The sequence below is a fragment of the Sipha flava genome, unplaced genomic scaffold (genome assembly GCF_003268045.1).
Source record: "Sipha flava isolate LNK unplaced genomic scaffold, YSA_version1 235_pilon_pilon, whole genome shotgun sequence".
Classification (NCBI taxonomy): Eukaryota; Metazoa; Arthropoda; class Insecta; order Hemiptera; family Aphididae; genus Sipha; species Sipha flava.
Window position 1 is genome coordinate 536,710 of NW_020272876.1, and position 20,279 is coordinate 556,988.

General features: G+C 31.6%; 2 protein-coding genes and 2 pseudogenes across 2 annotated transcripts; 1 reads left to right on the forward strand and 3 right to left on the reverse strand.

Moving 5' to 3' along the window:
• On the reverse strand, positions 1-2,398 carry LOC112683780 (protein ANTAGONIST OF LIKE HETEROCHROMATIN PROTEIN 1-like). Its single transcript, XM_025554935.1, has 2 exons — positions 1,925-2,398; positions 1-819 (listed from the first exon to the last, which is right to left on the reverse strand). The coding sequence occupies exons 1-2, from the start codon at positions 2,396-2,398 to the stop codon at positions 1-3; spliced, it is 1,293 nt and encodes a 430-aa protein (XP_025410720.1).
• A 3,976-nt stretch (positions 2,399-6,374) lies between these two features.
• Positions 6,375-7,086, reverse strand: LOC112683781 (annotated as a pseudogene).
• A 56-nt stretch (positions 7,087-7,142) lies between these two features.
• On the reverse strand, positions 7,143-11,166 carry LOC112683782 (annotated as a pseudogene).
• Positions 11,167-17,515: 6,349 nt separating this feature from the next.
• Positions 17,516-17,944, forward strand: LOC112683783. The gene has a single exon (XM_025554936.1). The coding sequence runs from the start codon at positions 17,516-17,518 to the stop codon at positions 17,942-17,944; it is 429 nt and encodes a 142-aa protein (XP_025410721.1).
• The last annotated feature ends 2,335 nt before the right edge of the window (positions 17,945-20,279 follow it).

Below are 20,279 nucleotides of genomic sequence, written 5' to 3' on the forward strand. Positions count from 1 at the left end.
TCATTTATCGTACTGAAAATGTAATTCCCCTTGCGCAGATATAAAATATTTTGCAAATTCCTCTCTAACCGTCTGAGCCTCAATACAACTTCTCTTTGGAACCGTAGGCAAGTTATTTATCTGGCTAGTTGATGGGTCACGCCTCCATATGCCTGGTACTACTTCTCCACTGTTAGGAAATTCAGAATCCAACATCCCAACCGAACAGTAAACATTTCTTGATCCGCTATTTCTTAGATAATTATGCAAATAAATTGCAGCCAGTGTCACTTTAGTTGCTACACCTGGATCCAATAAAATTGGTCTTCTAAATATACGAAAACTAGAAGACATTATACCAAATGCATTTTCAGAAACTCTTCGAGCTCTACTTAAACGGTAGTTGAATATTCTTTTTGTTGTTCTTTTGTTATGAATTCCAGAAAATGGCTTCATAACAGTAGGGGTTAGTTGAAAAGCTTCGTCTCCAACAAATACATATGGTATCGGAAGGCTTAATTGTGGTAATGGACGTGATGGGGGAAGGTGCATCTTGTTGTCATCTAGACATTTCTTAAAAAACGTACCATTTAAAACTCCACCATCGGAAATTCTTCCTTGACAACCGACGTTCGTGTAAATAAAATTGTAATTTGCATCCACTACTGCCAGCAAGACAATACTAAAAAAGCCCTTGTAATTAAAAAATTCCGTTCCTGAATGTTCTGGTGCTTGAATATTTATGTGTTTACCATCAATGGCACCTACACAGTTTGGATAGTTCCACTTGTCATTGAACAATTTTGCTACACGTTCCCATTCCTCTGCACTTCGCGGTACCTGTAAAAAATCATAAAACATCATAATAGTGTTATTATTATAAGGTTTAATTTTATTTTGTATTATGTTTTATGACTAGGGTTAGGATGTTTATGCACTTCAAAAAGCATAAATATGTATGCATTTATTCACTATATATTGTACTTATAAATAAAAAATGGTAAAATATGCAATTATATGCAAAATAAAATGTTCATATTTTGAATATTGATAATATAATGATACACATTTATATATAAAAATGAAAGCTATTGGACAACCTAAAAAAAATATGCAAAATCATAAACATCCTAACCCTATTTATGACATAAATACTATTTTATCATGAAAAATTGTTTATATTCTGCTTTCATTTTTTCAGGGTTCAGAAAATCGGGAAGCCGTAGAAATACAGGACGAAAATAATGATAACATAGGAAACGTGGGCAAGGTGGTCGAGACTTCAACCGCGGAAGACAATGACGCAACTATAAACACATCGTTTACAAAAACATTTTCCCCAAAAAAACAGATTAAAAAACGTAAATTAGGTTCAACTTCTGGTGCCAGTGTACCAGTTCTTGATGAAGCGGTAACCCTGTTGAGATCTATTCAATCAAACAGGAAAGATAAAGATGAATATCAACTATTTGGAGAACAGGTAGCCATCAAACTAAGGAATATCACCTCACCACAAGCAAGGTTTGCGGCTCAACAAATAATTAATAAAACTTTATTTGAGGCAGAAATTGGGATGATAGGTAACTCGTACAATTCCCAACCCATTTTTTATCAGCAAACATATCCCAACATGTATCCACCTCAAAATCTAAACTATCAGTCACAGATATCGCCTTACCCATCACTTTCATTTCCAACGTTAAATTCACCAAGTTCATCTTCAACCTTACCTGCCTCGCAGTCATCTGTTTCTACTCATTCTGAATCTACTTCTGATAATTTCTTAGGACTAAACACCTATACTGAAAATGAGTACCAACAGTTGTCATTGTAGGAGAAAAGTGAACTTGATGTAATTTCATTTTTTTAACTTTAATTAAATTTAATTAAAAAATGTATTAAAATAAATACTAGAACATTAAAATATTTGTTGTTTATTTCTTACCTTGACATAATTTTGTAGCGCTACTATCAGAGCATCACATACTTCTGGTACAATGTAAGATATTGCTTGCTTTGATATCTTCAAGAGGTATCCCAATGAAGTGTAAGAATCTCCGGATGCCAAAAAACGTAGAGTAACTGCAAGGCGTTGGCTCACTGGAATAGCTTTTCTGAATGACGTATCTTTTTTAATGATTTTCGGTGCAATCATACTTAATATATTTTCAAAATCTGAATTATTCATTCTAAAAAAGTTTTGAAAGCCGAAGTCACATCTGTATTCTAGGTTCAATTCATCAACCTCATCAAGCAATAAATCTTTCATAAACTCATCTGTACTGTACTTCTTTCTGCCTCGGACGAGGCTGGGCCTTACCCAAAACCTCCTTGGGCGGCGGTGACGAACTTGTTGGCTACTAACAACTCCTATAATAATTGCAGCAGCTGCCACTGCAATATCTTCTGAATCGCTCATTTTATATATCAATAACGGTATCAATTATTATCAGTATTAATATCAATATTATTAGGAAAAAATAGGTTTAAAATACGATGTGATAAAAACAAAATTTGATAAAACACACTCGATACCGTGTCTGTACAATTGTATCGGTCGACTAGTCCACACTTATTGAGTTTAGTTGAAAGGCAAGTTGAAAGTCGACCGTGTTGTTCGACAGTGTCGATCGACACCATTCGACACAGTGTGGACGCGGCTTAATAACTAAAACTGTGATTTTGACAATATTATCAAGTTAAATTTTGGATTCTTTGAGTAAAAATGAAATTATCTAAATTTATACTTTCATCTTATTAAAATGTTCGTAATTAGGCATACGAATGTTCGTTTTATGTTAAGTTCGTACAATAGTTTGAATGTTCGTACTAAAACGAACATGTTCGTACGCCTGTATTACTGTATGACGTACTGTCCCGACATACCTGGACAAACGCTATCCACCATAAGAACGGAATCCGTTATCGAACAAATTGAAGGTAAACGCGCGTTCCCGTTTCCATTCTATTAAACCTGTGCGCAGTTATCATTTTCGAGCGCGCGAAACGTTTTACACGGCGAGCGTGATACAACGAAAGTTGCGGTGTACACACACCGCATCCTACCAGCGGCCATTTTTCGTGCTGTATTTCGCTGTTGCTGTTGTCAGTTCTCCGCGCCACTTATAGTTCTTTGTTTTGTAACGTTCTTTTTTTACATGCTCTCGGCAGTGATGGCGACCAATTAATAGACGCTTAACGGCGTTCGACCATTGCGTTATCGCCGTCAAGTACAACGCGACATATCGTTCCATTCTCCGACGTGTAAACCGAACACGACATATATCGCCGTCGGCCCCCATTTTTCCCGTGAACCACATTGTCGTTTCCGCGTCGGCCGTTTTCTCTCTGTGTCGCGTGTTAAATCGTGCATAGCCGTTCGTCTGTTGTCGGTCGCACTGGTTCGATGTTTTCTTTGATTTAGTTCGACTAAAACGTTCAACTATTTATTTGTTCGTTTTATTTCGAACACCGTAGCCTGATTTTGGTACCTGAGTTCAACTTGGTCATTAAGTAGAATAGACGTTATATTTTGTCGGTGATGTTACGGTTGGGAAATGCTCCAACGATACGAGTCTGAAGCGCCAAAGTGAAATTTACACGAACTGTGAACGAATAAGAATCGGAACCCTTTCCTGTTTAATAAAAAAATTAAAAAGTACAGAGTTTTTGTACTGTTTTAGGATCCGATTCGTTTATCAACCGTCGAAAATAATGAGATAAATAATGCATAAATCAATATTATAATATGAACGTTAAAATATTATGATTTATGTTTAAAGAATAAAAAATGTTTACTAGTTTGTGTTTACTTATGTTTACTAGCACGCGCACATCTAGGTTGAGTGAAAACGCGGCCGTATGCCTGCAAACGAATATTATCGAATTTTGGTTACGTCAATGTTCTATTTGACGAATTCGGGTGTTGTGTCACGGTGCAATATTGTGTGGCATCAAAATAACTTGTAAAAATAATATTTTATATTTATTTTGTGTTATACGTGTATGAACTATGTATAAATGTTTGCCATTATGCTGTCGTTCGTCTGCGTGAGATTTATTTAAGTTGCTTCGTAATTAAAGGTGAACGCTTTTCTTGGTGTGCGAATACGTAGTACGCCTCATGTTTTATAATCTGAGTCACGATGAATTACAAAAAATCTCTAAAATTGGTTTGTTTAATATCGGGTATTCCGGATTGATAAATGGTGAACGTCACATCAGTTCGATAGTTGACGCGAGTTCATCGTATATATATATATATAAAAAAAGAACATATGTGTAAAAAAATATCCGTTTATAGTCCAATTTTTTTATTTACATTTAAATGGCTGCACATCGAAAATGTGGATTAATTATAAATAGCATAAAGCCACGTACACACTTAAAGTGCTCACAGTTCGAGTAAGGACATTGTTTCTTGTATGAACGTATATTACGTGTAACAAGTTTGTATGCGATAAATTTGCGCTCTGGATATTCAGTTTAGTGAACGTATACAGTTTATGTTGTGTTTTGTATATTAAATGAGATCTCATGATTGAACCCCTCCAAATCATCTCCCAGTGTAGAAGTTGTGCACTGCATCTAACCAGCCCTTTTGAATAAACAAGCATTGTTTATTGACGAATTCGGGTGTTTTATTACAGTGAAATATTATCTGCATAATTCTTTTAGCCAAAGTAATGTAACGATTGTTACATATTATTAATTTCTACTCATATAATATGGATATTGTTGAATTTACGTTACGTTCTAATTATGACATAAGTTATCCGTTACTGTTTGTATCTAATACAAACGACGGATAATTAACAACTGATAGCAAAAAAATGGTTATTTATTATAATTTATCATATTACTTTAAATATTTAAATATACAGGGTGATTTTTTTATCGTGAACCAGTAAATATCTCGGGAAGTATTAGGAATTTTAAAATAATTTTTTTTTTAAACTTTCTAGGTTTTAATACCTAGAATAATACCAACAGCCCTACAGTACCTATTAAGCCAGCTAGCTATTCTCGCAGGAGTCATAACAAGCGTGCTCAACATACTGGTAGTAGCAGTAGCCGTCTTAGATACGAAGGCAATGGTGGTGTAAGATTCACCCTGTATCGCGTAACCTCCCACATATAATGCGTTTTCATTACTATCAGTTATAGTCCTGCCACTAACCTCACCAAGAAGCAGTTTGAAGAATAGGCAGTAGTCAGCATCTGGCGTATCTGCGTACAAAATAGCGGTCTCCTCGTTGTACAATGCGTTCGAGAACTTGACCAACTCACGGGCAGTGTAAGGTGTATGTGTCACCTCACACTGGTCGTCGCACTTCATTACCTGTAACTGAGCTAGATGCCGCTAGATACATTATACCACCTTTAATTATCCGCAAATCGTAGTCGCTGTCCATAATATCCATCCTCGCTGCTTGGTGCAAGTTAGTTAATTGAACACCATTACTACCATCACTGTCCACTTGTGATAGCGTCCGCGCCTCAAATCCTAGCCCATTTGCTAGCGTCTTCAAGTCATAGCTCTCACTCTTAGCTAATATGTTAAAATTAGGTAAGAATTGAGGCGTATGCCCAATTTCGAATGTTTACAGTCTATCACTTTCCTGTTTCTAGATACAGTGAGTTAGCCAATAGTAGCTAACAATCTCTGGTGTTAAGGACTATGTAGTGTTACCAACTTGATTGCTCTGCTCTAAATTAGAAACACACAAACTAACTAGCCTGCCGTTCATCGTCTATCTCCCATCTCTTGGAATAGGCGCTTTAACACCAACCATAGTCCGGGCCATATTTAGAGCCTGCCCATACAAGTCTGAATTGGACACATCCAGATTAGCACCAAGATAAGGTTTAATGTCTGTTTTAATATCCTGTGCTCGCTTAAATATTACACCCTGTAATCTCAGATGCATCCTAAACTTACCTATGCTATCAACAACGATGTTGTTTGATTGCTTGAGCAAATCATCTATTAGAGACTGCGACAGTGACAGACCACCAGCTGGCAAATTAGCCAATCTCGGTTGAATCTTATCATCGTCCCCAATCTTAACCAACTTTCTATTATCAACCACCTTCTTCCCATAATCGAACGCTTTTGCATACATCTTCGTTTCAACCAGCTTGGCACTAACATCATCAGGAGTGAGGATTGGCGCATAGTCTAGGCCTTTGGCACTAGAAAAGAACTTATCTTCTTTACCCTTATCAATTTGCTGCTTTGGGTGGTTGTTGAGCATGTTATCGGTCTTACGAATCATTTTGATTAGTAAGCGTGAGATAGTTGAGTAGTATAAATACAATTAAAAAATCTCGGTTTTTATCAAATAATAAAAATTATTATTTGATAATATATATTGCAATTGTAAAACCAACAGCTAAACAAAATATGTATCTCGTAGCAATTCGGCCACAACGTCTATCAGCCTCACTCTGATACTCGTATGTATGTATGTATGTATGTCATTTCCCATTGACTATCTAATTTCAAGAATCTAAAAAAAAATTAAAATTATAGTGCATGAAAAAAAATATTTTTTGTTTATTTAAATATAATCGTATATCGTATAATGTGCATTTTTAAAACATTGGATGAAACAATAAAATTCTTTTAATTTTTTAAGTGTTAACAATGTATAAAAGACTAAAATACATGGTTTCCACCGTTCAAATAATATCACTTACTAATTGAGACTTAAATTCATGGTTTTGATCGTTAATCAATTTTGCTTCTATTGCTTTTAATTCATCCTCTGTATGGATAGGAGTTCTAATGCATGATTGGTTTATCAAAGATTGATTTTCGAAAAATATCTGCAAAGTAGATCTATTCACATTATTTGTTGTATAAATTTTGTGTTCAATTCTATCAAGTACATCAAACAATAATCTGTTGTCGTAACGTAATCTAGCAACTTGTCTTTTCACCAAGTTCTAGTTTATGGACTAAAAAAAAAAATTATTAAAATTGGCTTAAATGTATTTTATCATTTCACATAGGTTAAAATTAAAATATACATTTGAAATATTTGAATACATATGTTAAATATACATGATAATGAATTTACCTAATGTATTGATGACACCCATTAATCCATAATTATTAGTATTATTATATTGTAGAACTTGTTCAGGTTGAAGAATTTTTATTCTATCAATTGGAGAATCTATAAAATAGAATAAATTTAAAAGTAATAAAGTAAAATCAAAAGTTATAAGATAATTATTGTTAACAATATTTATTTACTTGAAGAATCTGAAAGTGATTGGCGAATATTTGAAGGCTAAATCATTCGCTGTAAGATCATCCGGAATTTCATTTGTTGCGCCTTGACCGTTCAAAATATCAGATATATCGGAAATGATTTTAAATCCTTTGTTTTTATTTAAAGTAGTAGTATGTTTTTGATATATTATTTTTCCTATTTGATTTGGTGCTTTTTGAATTTCAGCTTTTATTTTTTGAATAATGTTAATGGAATCAATCAAAGGTACTCCGGAAGTTTCTAATTGAGTTATAGATGTTGCTAATGTGCTAAAATTTGCCTTTATATATATTAAGTTATGTTTTAAATTTACATTAGAAAATAAATTCTGAGCTTTAGAAACTGCAACTGCATCTTCTCCGTCTAATTGATTAATAATTTCTTTAATCAGTTCAAAATGGTCACAATAGTACATAGAAGCATTAAGCCAAGTGCCCCAACGTGTTAATACAGGCCGAGGTGGTAGTGGAATATCTGGTGCCATTGTTTTAAATATTTGGATTCGCGACGGTGCTTTCAAAAATACTTTTTTTACGTTATTTATCAATTCGTCAACATTTGGAAAATGTATTCTTATTTCTTCGGCAACTCTATGCAAGGCGTGCGCCAAGCATGTAACATGTATAATTTTCGAATAATAAGTTTGAATCGATGTAGCTGCTTTTACCATGTACGGAGCAGCGTCACTTAAAAATAAAAGGATATTATCGTGTAGTATTCCTTGTGGCCATAATATTGATAAAGACTTATCCAAAACTTTGGCAATTGTACTGTGATTGGTTTTTTCTAATACTTCTGAATTTAATAAAAACATTTTACCTATGTTACCTACTTCTAATGTACCTATTATAACATTGACAACATAACGACCATTGGCGTCCGTCGTTTCATCGATAGAAACCCATAATTTTTTATTTTCTTCGTATGACCTAATCATCTATATAGTTTCATCGTAACATATACTGACGTAATTTTTTCGTAATGTGGAGCAATCAGGCGTTTGTTTATTGGTATATATTTTCCAAAAATTTAGAAAACGCAGGATTTTCGAGTTTATTTAACGGAATATTACATGACAAAAATGTACGAGTTAAATCTAAAAAATATTCCGACCTGTTTGGTATGTCTGTAATAAAACTTTGTGTATTATTTTTTTCGTTTTGTAATTTACTCCATTCTACTCCATTGATGTGTTTATCTCTTGACAAATGTTGTTGTACGGCAAATCGTTTTTCAGCAGTAACTTTTACGTTGCATATTTTACAGAATAACACCAATCCGTCGGTAGAAAAAATATTATGTCCAAATTCTTATACAAACGCACGCAGTCGACTCGCTGTCGAACATTTTACTTTTGGCATTTTTATATTAAATTACCAAAAAAAATTAACCTGAGTAATCAAACGGTGTTAACCACGACAAAACTCGTACTGAACGTTGAACGATATCATCAGACGTCGATTTTACCGATTTAAGATTATTTAACAGGAAATGCGGGTAGAGGTTATTGTCCGATAATGGTGACAAACCGATAATATAACACGAATTACGAGTACCTACTTATAATCTGTTATATTTATTTAAAAATCATGTTGGTGTAAAAATCTTAAAATAAAATTTCAAATTCATGCACTTGGTTTCCAAAAACTCAAAAAATGCTCCAAAAACTCTAAAATACCCTAAAAAATTAAGAAAATGACCTAAAAACTAAATAATGCCAAAAAATGTAAAAAAATGTAAAATAAACTTTCTTATTCTCATTCAAATGTACATAAAACAAATTTGTGACAAGACGAGCATTGCACAGTAAGCTTTGAAAAACAATGCAAAGTGCATCGAAATCCCAGCCCTACTCATAAATAACAGCATATCGTCATTCACCTCAAATAACAAGAACACTTCTAATGCAAATTCTGTACGTTGGTGATAACCAGTGGGTTTCAACTATTGAACAATTGTCAACTGGAAATTAAACTTACGCTTGACGATGCGTCGAATGAAAGAACGATTAATTTGAAAGCCTGAGCTTGTTTGCACACCGAGCGTCATGGACTTTAGAGAAAAGCGGCTCTTACCCTTTCCGTATTTTCGGGAGTTGTTACAGTACGTACGGGGGCCAGGTGGTTTTTTTTTATTATTATTCCCGTTATTCGAAAAGCAGTGACCCATCTCATAATTGTTTTCCAATCGGGAACCGCACCGTGATACGGCCAATGTTAAAATTAATTCTGAATGCATGCTGTACTTTCACTATCGATTCGTTGTTTTTAAAAAATGAGACGTACGCGAACACACGGCGAACGACACTCCACTGCTCCATTGTGAAAATTAAATGGCGTTATCTAACGGATCGAATGAGATCTTTCCAAATTACTCACACTCAACCTTCGTCAATAAAAACCCATCTATTTTTAGCTCTATTCCAGTGACCCACTCTGTATATGTGTATGTAAATTGTTACGAAAGTTATAATAATCAACTTTACTTTAATTCTGTTTTAATAAATTATATACGGGTACTCGTCTAATATGCTACCTACCGCTACTTCGTTGGTGTAGTATGATACCTACCGTAAAATAAGCTACCTACCATAAAATAATAACAAATTAACAACAATTAATTACTAAATAATTTATTAATTTACCGTTGTCAAGTACTTCATAATATTTCAATATGTCATTATATATTATTATACATTATATACTATTTTTTTATAATATTTCAATTCGTCATTATACATCATATACTATTTTTATATCATTCCAGAAAACTTCTAATAAATCGTGTTGGGTATTAATGGACCGCCACCATTCTTCTATTAATTGTCGGTCTAACAAATCTGTCGCTCCTCGGGTTTTAATTCCGTATTTAGTTTTAACATGTCTCCATATACACTCGATTGTTTGTGTTTGGGCGCCCGTTGTAGGATCAACAAAAAACTCGAAATGATTGACGGTTTCGTGATGATAACCTATATCTTTTAAGGTACTATATGCTCGCCATTGATCTGAATAAATAATTGATCCTAGTTCTATTTCATTTTGTATTATTGGTAATAAAGTTGCCTTATCTCTTTTTTCCACTTTAAAAAATCTTCGTTCTATAACCCCATCAACATTTTTACAACACATACCAAAAATCCATGGACCTTGAATGCGAGTACCATAATTTCTTTGAGTCGAATGATCATCATCAATATCGTCAGCATCACTTGATACATTGTCATCTACATTTGGAATTATATCTCCATTTCTCAATCGTCCTCAATTATATTTACGCTTGCCTTGAAATAGTGACTCGTCAATTTGAACAATTTTCCCTGGACCACCCATTTTCTTACGTTTATCAAACATTGCAACTGCTACATCTCTACATAAATTATTCCAATCTACAATTGTATTACGAGTTTTTGTTGTAAATTTTTCGGTCAGTGAAACTGGTATTTGATACACCCAATACCATACTAATTCAATAATTTCATTTAATGCTAAACCACTATTACTTTTACCATTTTTATCGTAATATGTAAAAAAAGGATTTTTTTTTCTTAAAGAGTGATAAGTTTGACAACCTTTTTTTTGACATCGTAAATAAGTAGTTTTTAATAAATCACCATTTGAGTTTCTTTTACGATTATTTTTTTGATATTCTTTCAACGTACCTCCACAAATAACACCAACTTTTAATTTGGAACAACTACCAAGTTCTGGGAGCAAGTTTCTCTCTTGAAGATATTTAACATATGTTTTCTCATTACATATTATATGCCCGTACAAATAGCGCATTGATTTATTCATTTTATAATAAAAAGTAAAACTCGTAACGAATAGGATACTTACACGAACACAACACAGATACAATATAGACTAAAATAATATATCTAACAGTAAGTTATCATGAGTCTTGGTGGATTAGATATCATAATGGCTATTAAGATATAGTTTTGTACAACTGCTATAATATGTTATTTATCTTAATGACTCAAATGTACTTTCCTGTAATAAAATGAAATAAAATAAAAATAACTATGGTAGGTAGCATACTACACGCATACAGTGTTTTGGTAGATACCATTTTATGGGTAGGTAGCATATTAGACGAGTACCTATATACGTAACTAGCTAACCCGACAAACGTTGTTTTGTCATATAAATTATTTCCAGAGAATATTTTGCAAGAAAAAAATAACTAATTTAATATTAATATATATTAATTTTATTAATATAGGCTTCGATAACATTTTTCATTAATTTTTTAACGACTTATCACGTGCCGTTGTACAACCGTGGTGGGTATAGATTTATATGACACTAAGTCTCCTGGTAACAAATTTTGTATCTTAAGATTCAATTCGTTGACGTCCACATTTTTTGCTATCAAAATTGCTCTTTCTGTCAGCCACTCATGATTTGTGTATTGTCTGTGTACATTGGGAAATATCTGGTCAATGAGAGCATCTTGCGAATAAATGATTGTGCAGAAATCAGTCGGTAATTTTATACATCCCGTTTCAACTGTAATAACTTTCCCATCTCCAATATCTAACAATTGTTTTGAGAATCTTCTGCACGCAGCTTTTTTTGATTGAATCGCAAGTATCGGAATCTTTCTCTCTCTTTCGACCATAAATTGTTGACAAAGCTCATGACATCATAGAATAACTTTGTCCTGATCGCGTCTAATCATCAACCGATATGCATAATAATTTTTCGAATTAAAATTCTTGTTTATTTTTGTACCTGTTGCGGGATCTTTTTGTATAATATTTATGCGATCCCGTCATTTACTACCAAAAATAAAATTAATAGTTTTTTAATAGTTTTATTTAATAATTGATTTTCCATTGTGCAGTTATCGACCTGGTTAAAAAATTATTAAATTAAACTAAGATTAATTAAACAATAGCACTTTTCCAAAATTAAACATGACACGCATTGATCTTTATTTTCTAGAGTAAAAGTTTCTATTGTTTTTTGACAAGAACTGTAGTGATGGTCACCTGCACATTTGACGCATCTAAGCGGAAAATGGCAAAACTTTTTCGTGTGTGAAAAACGTTGACAATTAGTGCATTGAGGGATGTCCTTAGAGGGTTGCCTTGGTCCTACTACTACAATACAGTGTAAAAGTCTATTAAGAGAGAATATCTCAGTAGATGATTTAGAAAGCAATACAGCTACGATAGGTATTGGAGATTTAAATTTGTTTTGGAGACGTGTGACTGAGGTTACTTCAAATTTTAGTTTTTGGAGTTCTTTATGTATACACGCTTCAGATATATTTACAGGAAGGTTCCTGATGATGACGGATAGTTGTTTGTTTTCTAGGAATTGGTAAGTGTGATATTCGATACCGGAATCGTCAAAAAGTTTTGTAGCAATTCTATAATCGTCTATAAAAAGATGTATTGAATGCTATACAACATTTTCAAAAGAACTAGGATACAAGTGAGTTCAAATTAAATTTTTTTAAATTAATATGAATTTTTGATTTTTAATTTATTATTTCTAGGGAAGCTTTAAACAAGGCTAAGAAAGTAACCTTTTGCAGTTTGTGCCCATCAAAACCATCGGTTTGCATACAATATTTTCAAGACCATTTAAAAAACAAAATGTATGAATAAAATGTTGTTACATTTTTTTATATATTTTTAATTTAAAGTAATTTAAAGTGAATTTTTTTTTATCAATTTATCTAGGGTACCTCTTTATTTTTTTAGATTTTAATTTAATACACTATTACTATTTAATACACTTAGAAATTCATGTTTTAAATTTTTTTGTATAAAATATAAATGTATTAAAGTTGAAGGATTTTATTATTTTTTTTTTTTTTTTAAATGATCAAAATCGTCTTGTCTACGCCATGGTCCAATCTAAATATTGTTCTCTCCAAGCCGTAAAGAACTAGATACATTTAATGTTGATGTTAAATTTGGCAGCCCGCGACCTAAGTGACGTCACATTAATAATATGATTTAGATCGCCGACGACCCAAACGGCTTCACAATAAAAAACATCACTTTGGTCGCCGGCGGGCTTGTGACAGTCAACGTGTTAAATATGATTTTTTAGAGTGTGTAAATAAGTGATATATTGAGTACCTATAATGCAGTCATGAAAAAGTTAAAATTAACTTTGTACTATATTTATTTTACATGGGTACGATTCAAAAACATATTTATAAATATTTAATAATTTATTACGTGTGTGGTTTACTGAACTGTTGTAGAGCATCTATAGTTATAAAATGATTCGTACTCGTTTTCTAAACTAATTATAAATGTATGCTTGAATGTACGCATGTATTTTATAAATTGTCTCGGTCTTCCACATTGTATTATATAAATATGATTGGAGCAAATAAGAAGTAAAAATGATACAGCGTATAATAAATATCGACCTTGGTAGAAAAAAATGAGAGTTGACCGTAGTTAAACCGTAGTATATGCATAAATATTATACATGCATTATACATTGTTGTAGTTGAGGTTGCCGAACCGTCAAAAACGAAGAACTTCGTATAATTATACCGCGACATATCTTATACAAGACCGGAAAAACCTTAGTGTTCCTTTTATGATTATATTTATAACGCTATTCTTATTTAGAAGTTTGTAGAAATTATTACGTAAAAATTTTGATTTGTAATCCCTGCAGTGTTTTATAAATACGTATATTGTCATACAGATCAATTATTATGAAATAAAATATGCACGCATTTATATTACGTGTAGAACACAACACATGTCTATCAAATATGTATAGCCTGTATTGGCGAATACTATGAATACCTAATATGTATAGTTAAAGTAGGTATTTTTTACTCACTAGAGGCAAAACAAATTCGACTTCATTGCATGAATCATAAATGTCTAATATTTTAAGAACATTAAATTATATGTAACGCATTATAACTCGATCCATACGCTCTATTTAGTTAGACCAAGTTCATGTTGTGCGTGTATGTCGATCGTCAGGTAAAATTTTTTATTTTATAAATGTCTCTAACAGTATTTATGATACATTGTGCAATAAAAAATTATAAACAGTATTAAATGTAAGACAGTTTTTTTATAAAGGATATATAAAACATTTTATAAACATTAGTCTTCGTCAGTAATTTTACCGCGTCATAAGCAAATATTATCATTGGTTTTTAATACTATTTAATATGTATGATATTTTGTCGTTCACAGTATGTACAAGCATGATTAGGAGAAGAGACCAAATTAATAATGATGAAAGGTTTATGAGTAGTATTTGTAATATTTATATGAAGTACCTTTTATCAATATAATTTAAAACTACATACTAAATACATTACATTTTTAAACATGAAATATGAAGATTCATGTGGGTTTAAAAAGAAAATTAGAATAGTTTTGTAAAAAATGGTAACCACACATTTTATAATTTGAAACAATATTTATTTAAAAAAAAATCTTTTTGGATTAACCAAATAAGGACAAAATATAGCGTGTAGGTATTTTAAAAGAATGTATTTAGACTTCCTGTACCTAAGAACAATAGACAATAATCATACAACACTATAAACACATCTTTAATTTTCGTAAATTAAATTATTCATTAATATTAATACACATTTTACGCTTTACAGGTATATGAGTAAAGTGACCACATAATAATATCTTTATTACGGTCAATATTCTCTTTGAGTATTTTGAATAAATATATGTCTTATATGGCGTTTTAACTGAAATGTATGTGATTTATACAGCGCATAAGTCGCATTATATACTATTATAGTATAAGTAAGGTCATTATTATTGTAATTATTATGTTATCCCAAAATCAGGTTAAACGATTTTCATAAAAATAGAATTAATTTTAAATAATTTATATATAAGATTGAGTAATTTGTCGCGTCCCGCGTGGTCACATAGTATAAAACACACATTATAAGAGGTTCTCATGAACATCGAAACCAGAGGTGTGAATAAGTTAAATTGTTCACATGATTATCTGTTTAAATAAGAATATGAATATCGGAGTCACATACACGTGGGTGGTTGACCACATCCTGTATTAAGTATGGGCTGGTCAGGAGATAGTACACGCATACAGAATCAATAGATAATTATCATATTTTAGAGCGCACACACAGAATCAATAACGACTCATCACATTTATCATATTAAATTATAATTTTTCATTTACACACACACATGCAGATATCAGATATAAAAGGGGGTCCCGAACAGGCCTTATTCAGACGAGTTTTGGCTATGCTGCACTAAGCACCTTCACGTCAGTGAATGTCATGGTCTGGACTTAGAAATATTTCAAATTATTTTTATAAGTTATAATTGTTAGGACTTAAATAATTTCTACTTAGAATATTTACAGAATTGTAGTTACGATAATTTTATGAGTTAAATAAATTTAATTATTTTAAAAAGTCTTAATTATTCCTTGCTACACCTACAACCAAGCGTTGACTGAGACGTTGACACTGAATTATCAGATCGATCGGTTAGCACGTAACAAATTAATAAATATAAATATGTTTAAATCTTAGAATAATATAAAAGGTTGTTAAACATAAATGTAAATTAAATTAAAAAGTAAAATAGTAAATAAAAGTACATTTTAAAGTAAATTTTATTAACAGTTGACTTAAAAATAAATACGATGTAAAAATGTGTTTATAAAACGATTATGGTCGTATGACACTTTAACAAAATTAATTATATAGTAACTGGGTGATATTTTTACTGCCGATGGAAGAATATCATATATTTTCAACTATAGTACGGCCAGCGAAACTAGACGGGTACCCGACGTGCGCCTAGTGTCCGTTTTCATGCAAGCCAGGGGTTCTAAAAGTATTATTTATTAAATGAATAGCTGATGCAGCTGTGTTTCAGCTGTTATATGAGAAATGTTGAGTACTGTTACATCAAATATATTTTATTATTGAATAAACCATAAGGTATATCGTATATATCAATATATATATATAATGTAAATATGCGTACAATAAACTGCTGCGGGTGCGTATAACCGTTGCGCGCGGCTTTTTTTGTATTCAAACTGGACATCTGGCGCTGGGGACCGCATTCCATTGACCTTATTGTTTGTTATTCTATTGAACCCAAATTGTGTGTAGAAACGATTTTTTTAAAAATGTATTAGTCTTTGATTCTCTGCCCTTCGTGTATGTGTTATTGCTATCGTTTGAGTTGAGTGTGATTTTTATACGGCTGTTTTAATATTGTACAATATTTTAATTTTTTTCTGTGTTTTTTTTTTACTATTCGTTGGTGACAAATTATTATTTTTAAAATGTCAATTCGACCCGATATACATTCCCAAATGAAAAAAACAATTTACAACGTGTATACATTTTTTAGAATGTTAGCCAATTGCAAAGAGAAGTCGGAATTGGCAGACTATTTTCGACAGTCACAAGAGAGGACGGCCGAGGCTTGTGCGGTGAGTCTGAGAACTGTACAACGGGTATGTAATGAAAGTAAAATAACTAGAAATCAAGAAGAATCATTAAGTGTAGGAAGTTCCAATGACCTTAAATTTCGATCACCACGAAAAAATTACATTCGTGAGAAAACTGTCACTGAACTTGATGATTTTGACAATGAAGTGGTTAGAAGAGTCGTTCATAGCTTTTACGACAAGGGTGAATTTCCAACGAGTGCTAAAATATTAGTGGAATTGCGTGAAAAATTAAGTTACCGTGGATCAAAATCGTCGGTGAAAATAATTTTAAAACAACTTAATTTTAAGTACAAGAAATGCAACGATGGTCGCAAATTCTTAATGGAACGATCCGATATTGTAGCTGCGCGCGTTAAGTTCCTTAGAAAAATGAACGAGTTTCGTAGGAACGATGATACTCGGCCTGTAGTCTACTTAGATGAAACTTGAGTTAATCAAAACCATACCCGTGGACGTATTTGGCAGAATAATGAAAATACGGAAGGTTTAAAAGTACCTACAGGGAGAGGCAGTCGCATCATCGTATGCCACGCCGGATCTCCTTCCTTCGGATTCATTAAGGAATCAAAACTAATTTTTAGATGTAATTCTAGTAACAATGATTATCATTCAGAATGAACGCCACATATTTTGAAAGTTGGTTCTCATAGATGTTACTTAACTTAGAAGAACCGAGCATTATTGTCATGGATAACGCGTCGTATCACTCTACTTTGGTCGAGAACTATCCGAAGTCCAACTGTAGAAAAACTGATGTTCAACAGTGGTTACGGGATGAAAAATATAGATTTTTCTCCCGTTGAAACACTTGACGAGTTACGGGAAAAAGTTAAACTTTCAATGCGGCGAGGAAAAAAATATAAACTGGATGAACTAACTTTCCAAATGGATCATGAAGTGGTAAGGCTTCCCCCTTACCACTGTCAGTACAATCCAATAGAACTCATTTGGGCACAAGTAAAAGGCAGAGTGGCTGAAAAAAATTCAACATTCAAAATTGCAGATGTCGAGACACTTGTGCATAAAGAAATCGATGCAGTAACTCCGGAAGATTGGGCCAAATGTGGAGAACATTGCGTCAAGATCCAGGAAGAGGACTTCGTCAAGGCAGGACTAAGGGATGATATATTAGAACCAATAATATTGACCATTAATCCTGACGAAAGTAGTTCAAGCGAAGATGAAGACGACAATGAGGACTAGATAATTTCAATTCGGAAAAATATTTATTTTTTTTTGTAAATATAATAATAGTTTTAAGTTTTATTACCTACTTATTTATTTTTAAATGTGCATGCATACATAATTGTGTAAATACTTAAAATATTAATATTATTACTTGTTATCGAATGTGATAAATAACGAGTTTTACGTACAAAAATATTAAATGTTTAGTCTTAATTACAACTCCTGCACTTTTAAAATTATTTTACGCGGGAATGTAGTCTTGGAAGCACTGCTGGAAATTAGACACTAGGCGCGCGTCGGGCACCCGCCTAGTTTCGCTGGCCGTACTTTAACTATAATATTATGTTTTGGACGTTTAATAATCAAGTTTCCGATCGTTCTTTTTATTGGTCAATGATTCGAGCTTATCTCAATATAAAATGCGTATATTCAACTTTTAATTGCTCTCATTTGACCACATAATTTATCACTTATATATCTCATACATCTTTATATATTATTAATGTTTTATAATTAACAGATTTAACAATAGCCAAACAAATTTACTCTCGAAAACATAAATACCCACTGTGCAATTATTTGTTCCATCAATGTTATATGGATGTTTTTTAAAAACACGGAACATTACAAATTGCGTTCTTAAGGAGGAGTATGTTTAACATCCCAGTGACCATATTTCTACCGCAATGATGTCTTTCAAAAAACCTCTTTTAAACAGTTTAAAACAAACCTCTTATAAACATCACTTTTCAATGTCCCAATAACAATATAATACAAACATAATGGTGCATAAAATATTTGTTCCTATGTAACATCCATAAGCTGTTGCAATTAGTAATTGTATGGATGTTATTCATTTCCAAAAAAATAATGCACTATACTATGCATATTAATATATTAATTAATATCATGGTACCACATTAGCATTGACACAACTAGGTAGGGAGGGTGCTTTAAGTCCTTAACATCCCAAAAAATTGTATTTAAAAATGTATAATTTAAAATAAGAATTACTAATTTCAAATATAATTATTATACATATTATTTATAAAATAAATAAAAAAATTACACAAAAAAAAAATGACTTTTTTTAAGTAACCTTTTGAAAGGTTTTTGTTTTTCCATAGTGACCGTGTTTACACATAAGCAAAAAACAAAACCAGAGATTAAGCACCCCTTGTTCAAATTTCTAGTTGTGTCCATGCACATTAGACATCAAGCATAGTATTTCTTTAAAAATTAAAAATATATATATATTATGTGGCTGTTATATGTTGAAAGAACAAAATAAACCTCATTGTTTAAAAATTCAAATAAAATACAATAAAATAGTTGCTCATTAAACAAATAATAAATTAAGTGTTTAATATAATTATTTATAATTTGTAGTTTGGACTTCAGAATTTATTTTTTAAATCCTTATACATTAATACAAGTTAAGTATTATTAGGTATTGAATTTAAAATACCAATTTAAGTATATTAACTTCACACTTTTTATTACTTATTGTAATCTGTTAGCTCGTAGAGACACCCTTACATTTGTTTAGTAGAACTCATTATCTTCATGAAATAATAAAAATATATTTTTTTAAATAATACCATATAATAGGTATAGAGATAGGATTATGTTTAAATAAAATTAACATACAATTTAAAACAGTTATCGTATTTTATTATTCTCTTATTAACAAAATACAATAAAAAATAAAAAAACTATTAAACAAAGAAAGCAATTTATCACATATACTTTTAATAATTGTTGAAAATATTTTGATGATAAGGCTGATATATCTTTCCTTTTCTTTATTTAACAATCATAAAATCAAACAAACAAATACAATTTCATAAGATAAATAAGTGTTTTTTTTCTGAAAATGTATGCACATGCATTAGTATAAATATTTATAATATAATAAATTTAATACATTAGTTACCTAATGTATAATTTGAAATGATTTTGGGTTAATACATTTATTTAAAATTTTATAATACTATACTAAAGGCCATCTTTTTTCATAAATATCTGCATAAATAAATATAAATGAATCATTTGATACATTTGATTCTACTCAATCTAGTATTTCCATGCCTTAACCAATTAGCAACCACACTTTCATACTCAGAATCTGTCATTACTCGTTTCGAATTTTGTTTAATTATCTCTATTAAAATAAAGTTTGCACATATTATATAAAAATTGTAATTTGCATGAGCATGATATAAATTGTACATATATATGGATATGATGGAAAACTATTTACTTTTAACCAGCTTAATTATTTCTGAAGAGCCTAAAGCCATCGATATATTTTTCCCACGACCAGTAAAAGTAGCAATTACAGCAAATT

Coding starts and splice junctions, on each gene's coding strand:
- LOC112683780 (XM_025554935.1), bottom strand. CDS start 2,398: ATGAGCGATTCAGAAGATATTGCAGTGGCAGCTGCTGCAATTATTATA. Junction 820..1,924: donor CGCTACAAAATTATGTCAAG/GTAAGAAATAAA, acceptor GATTTTTTACAG/GTACCGCGAAGTGCAGAGGA.
- LOC112683783 (XM_025554936.1), top strand. CDS start 17,516: ATGAAAAATATAGATTTTTCTCCCGTTGAAACACTTGACGAGTTACGG.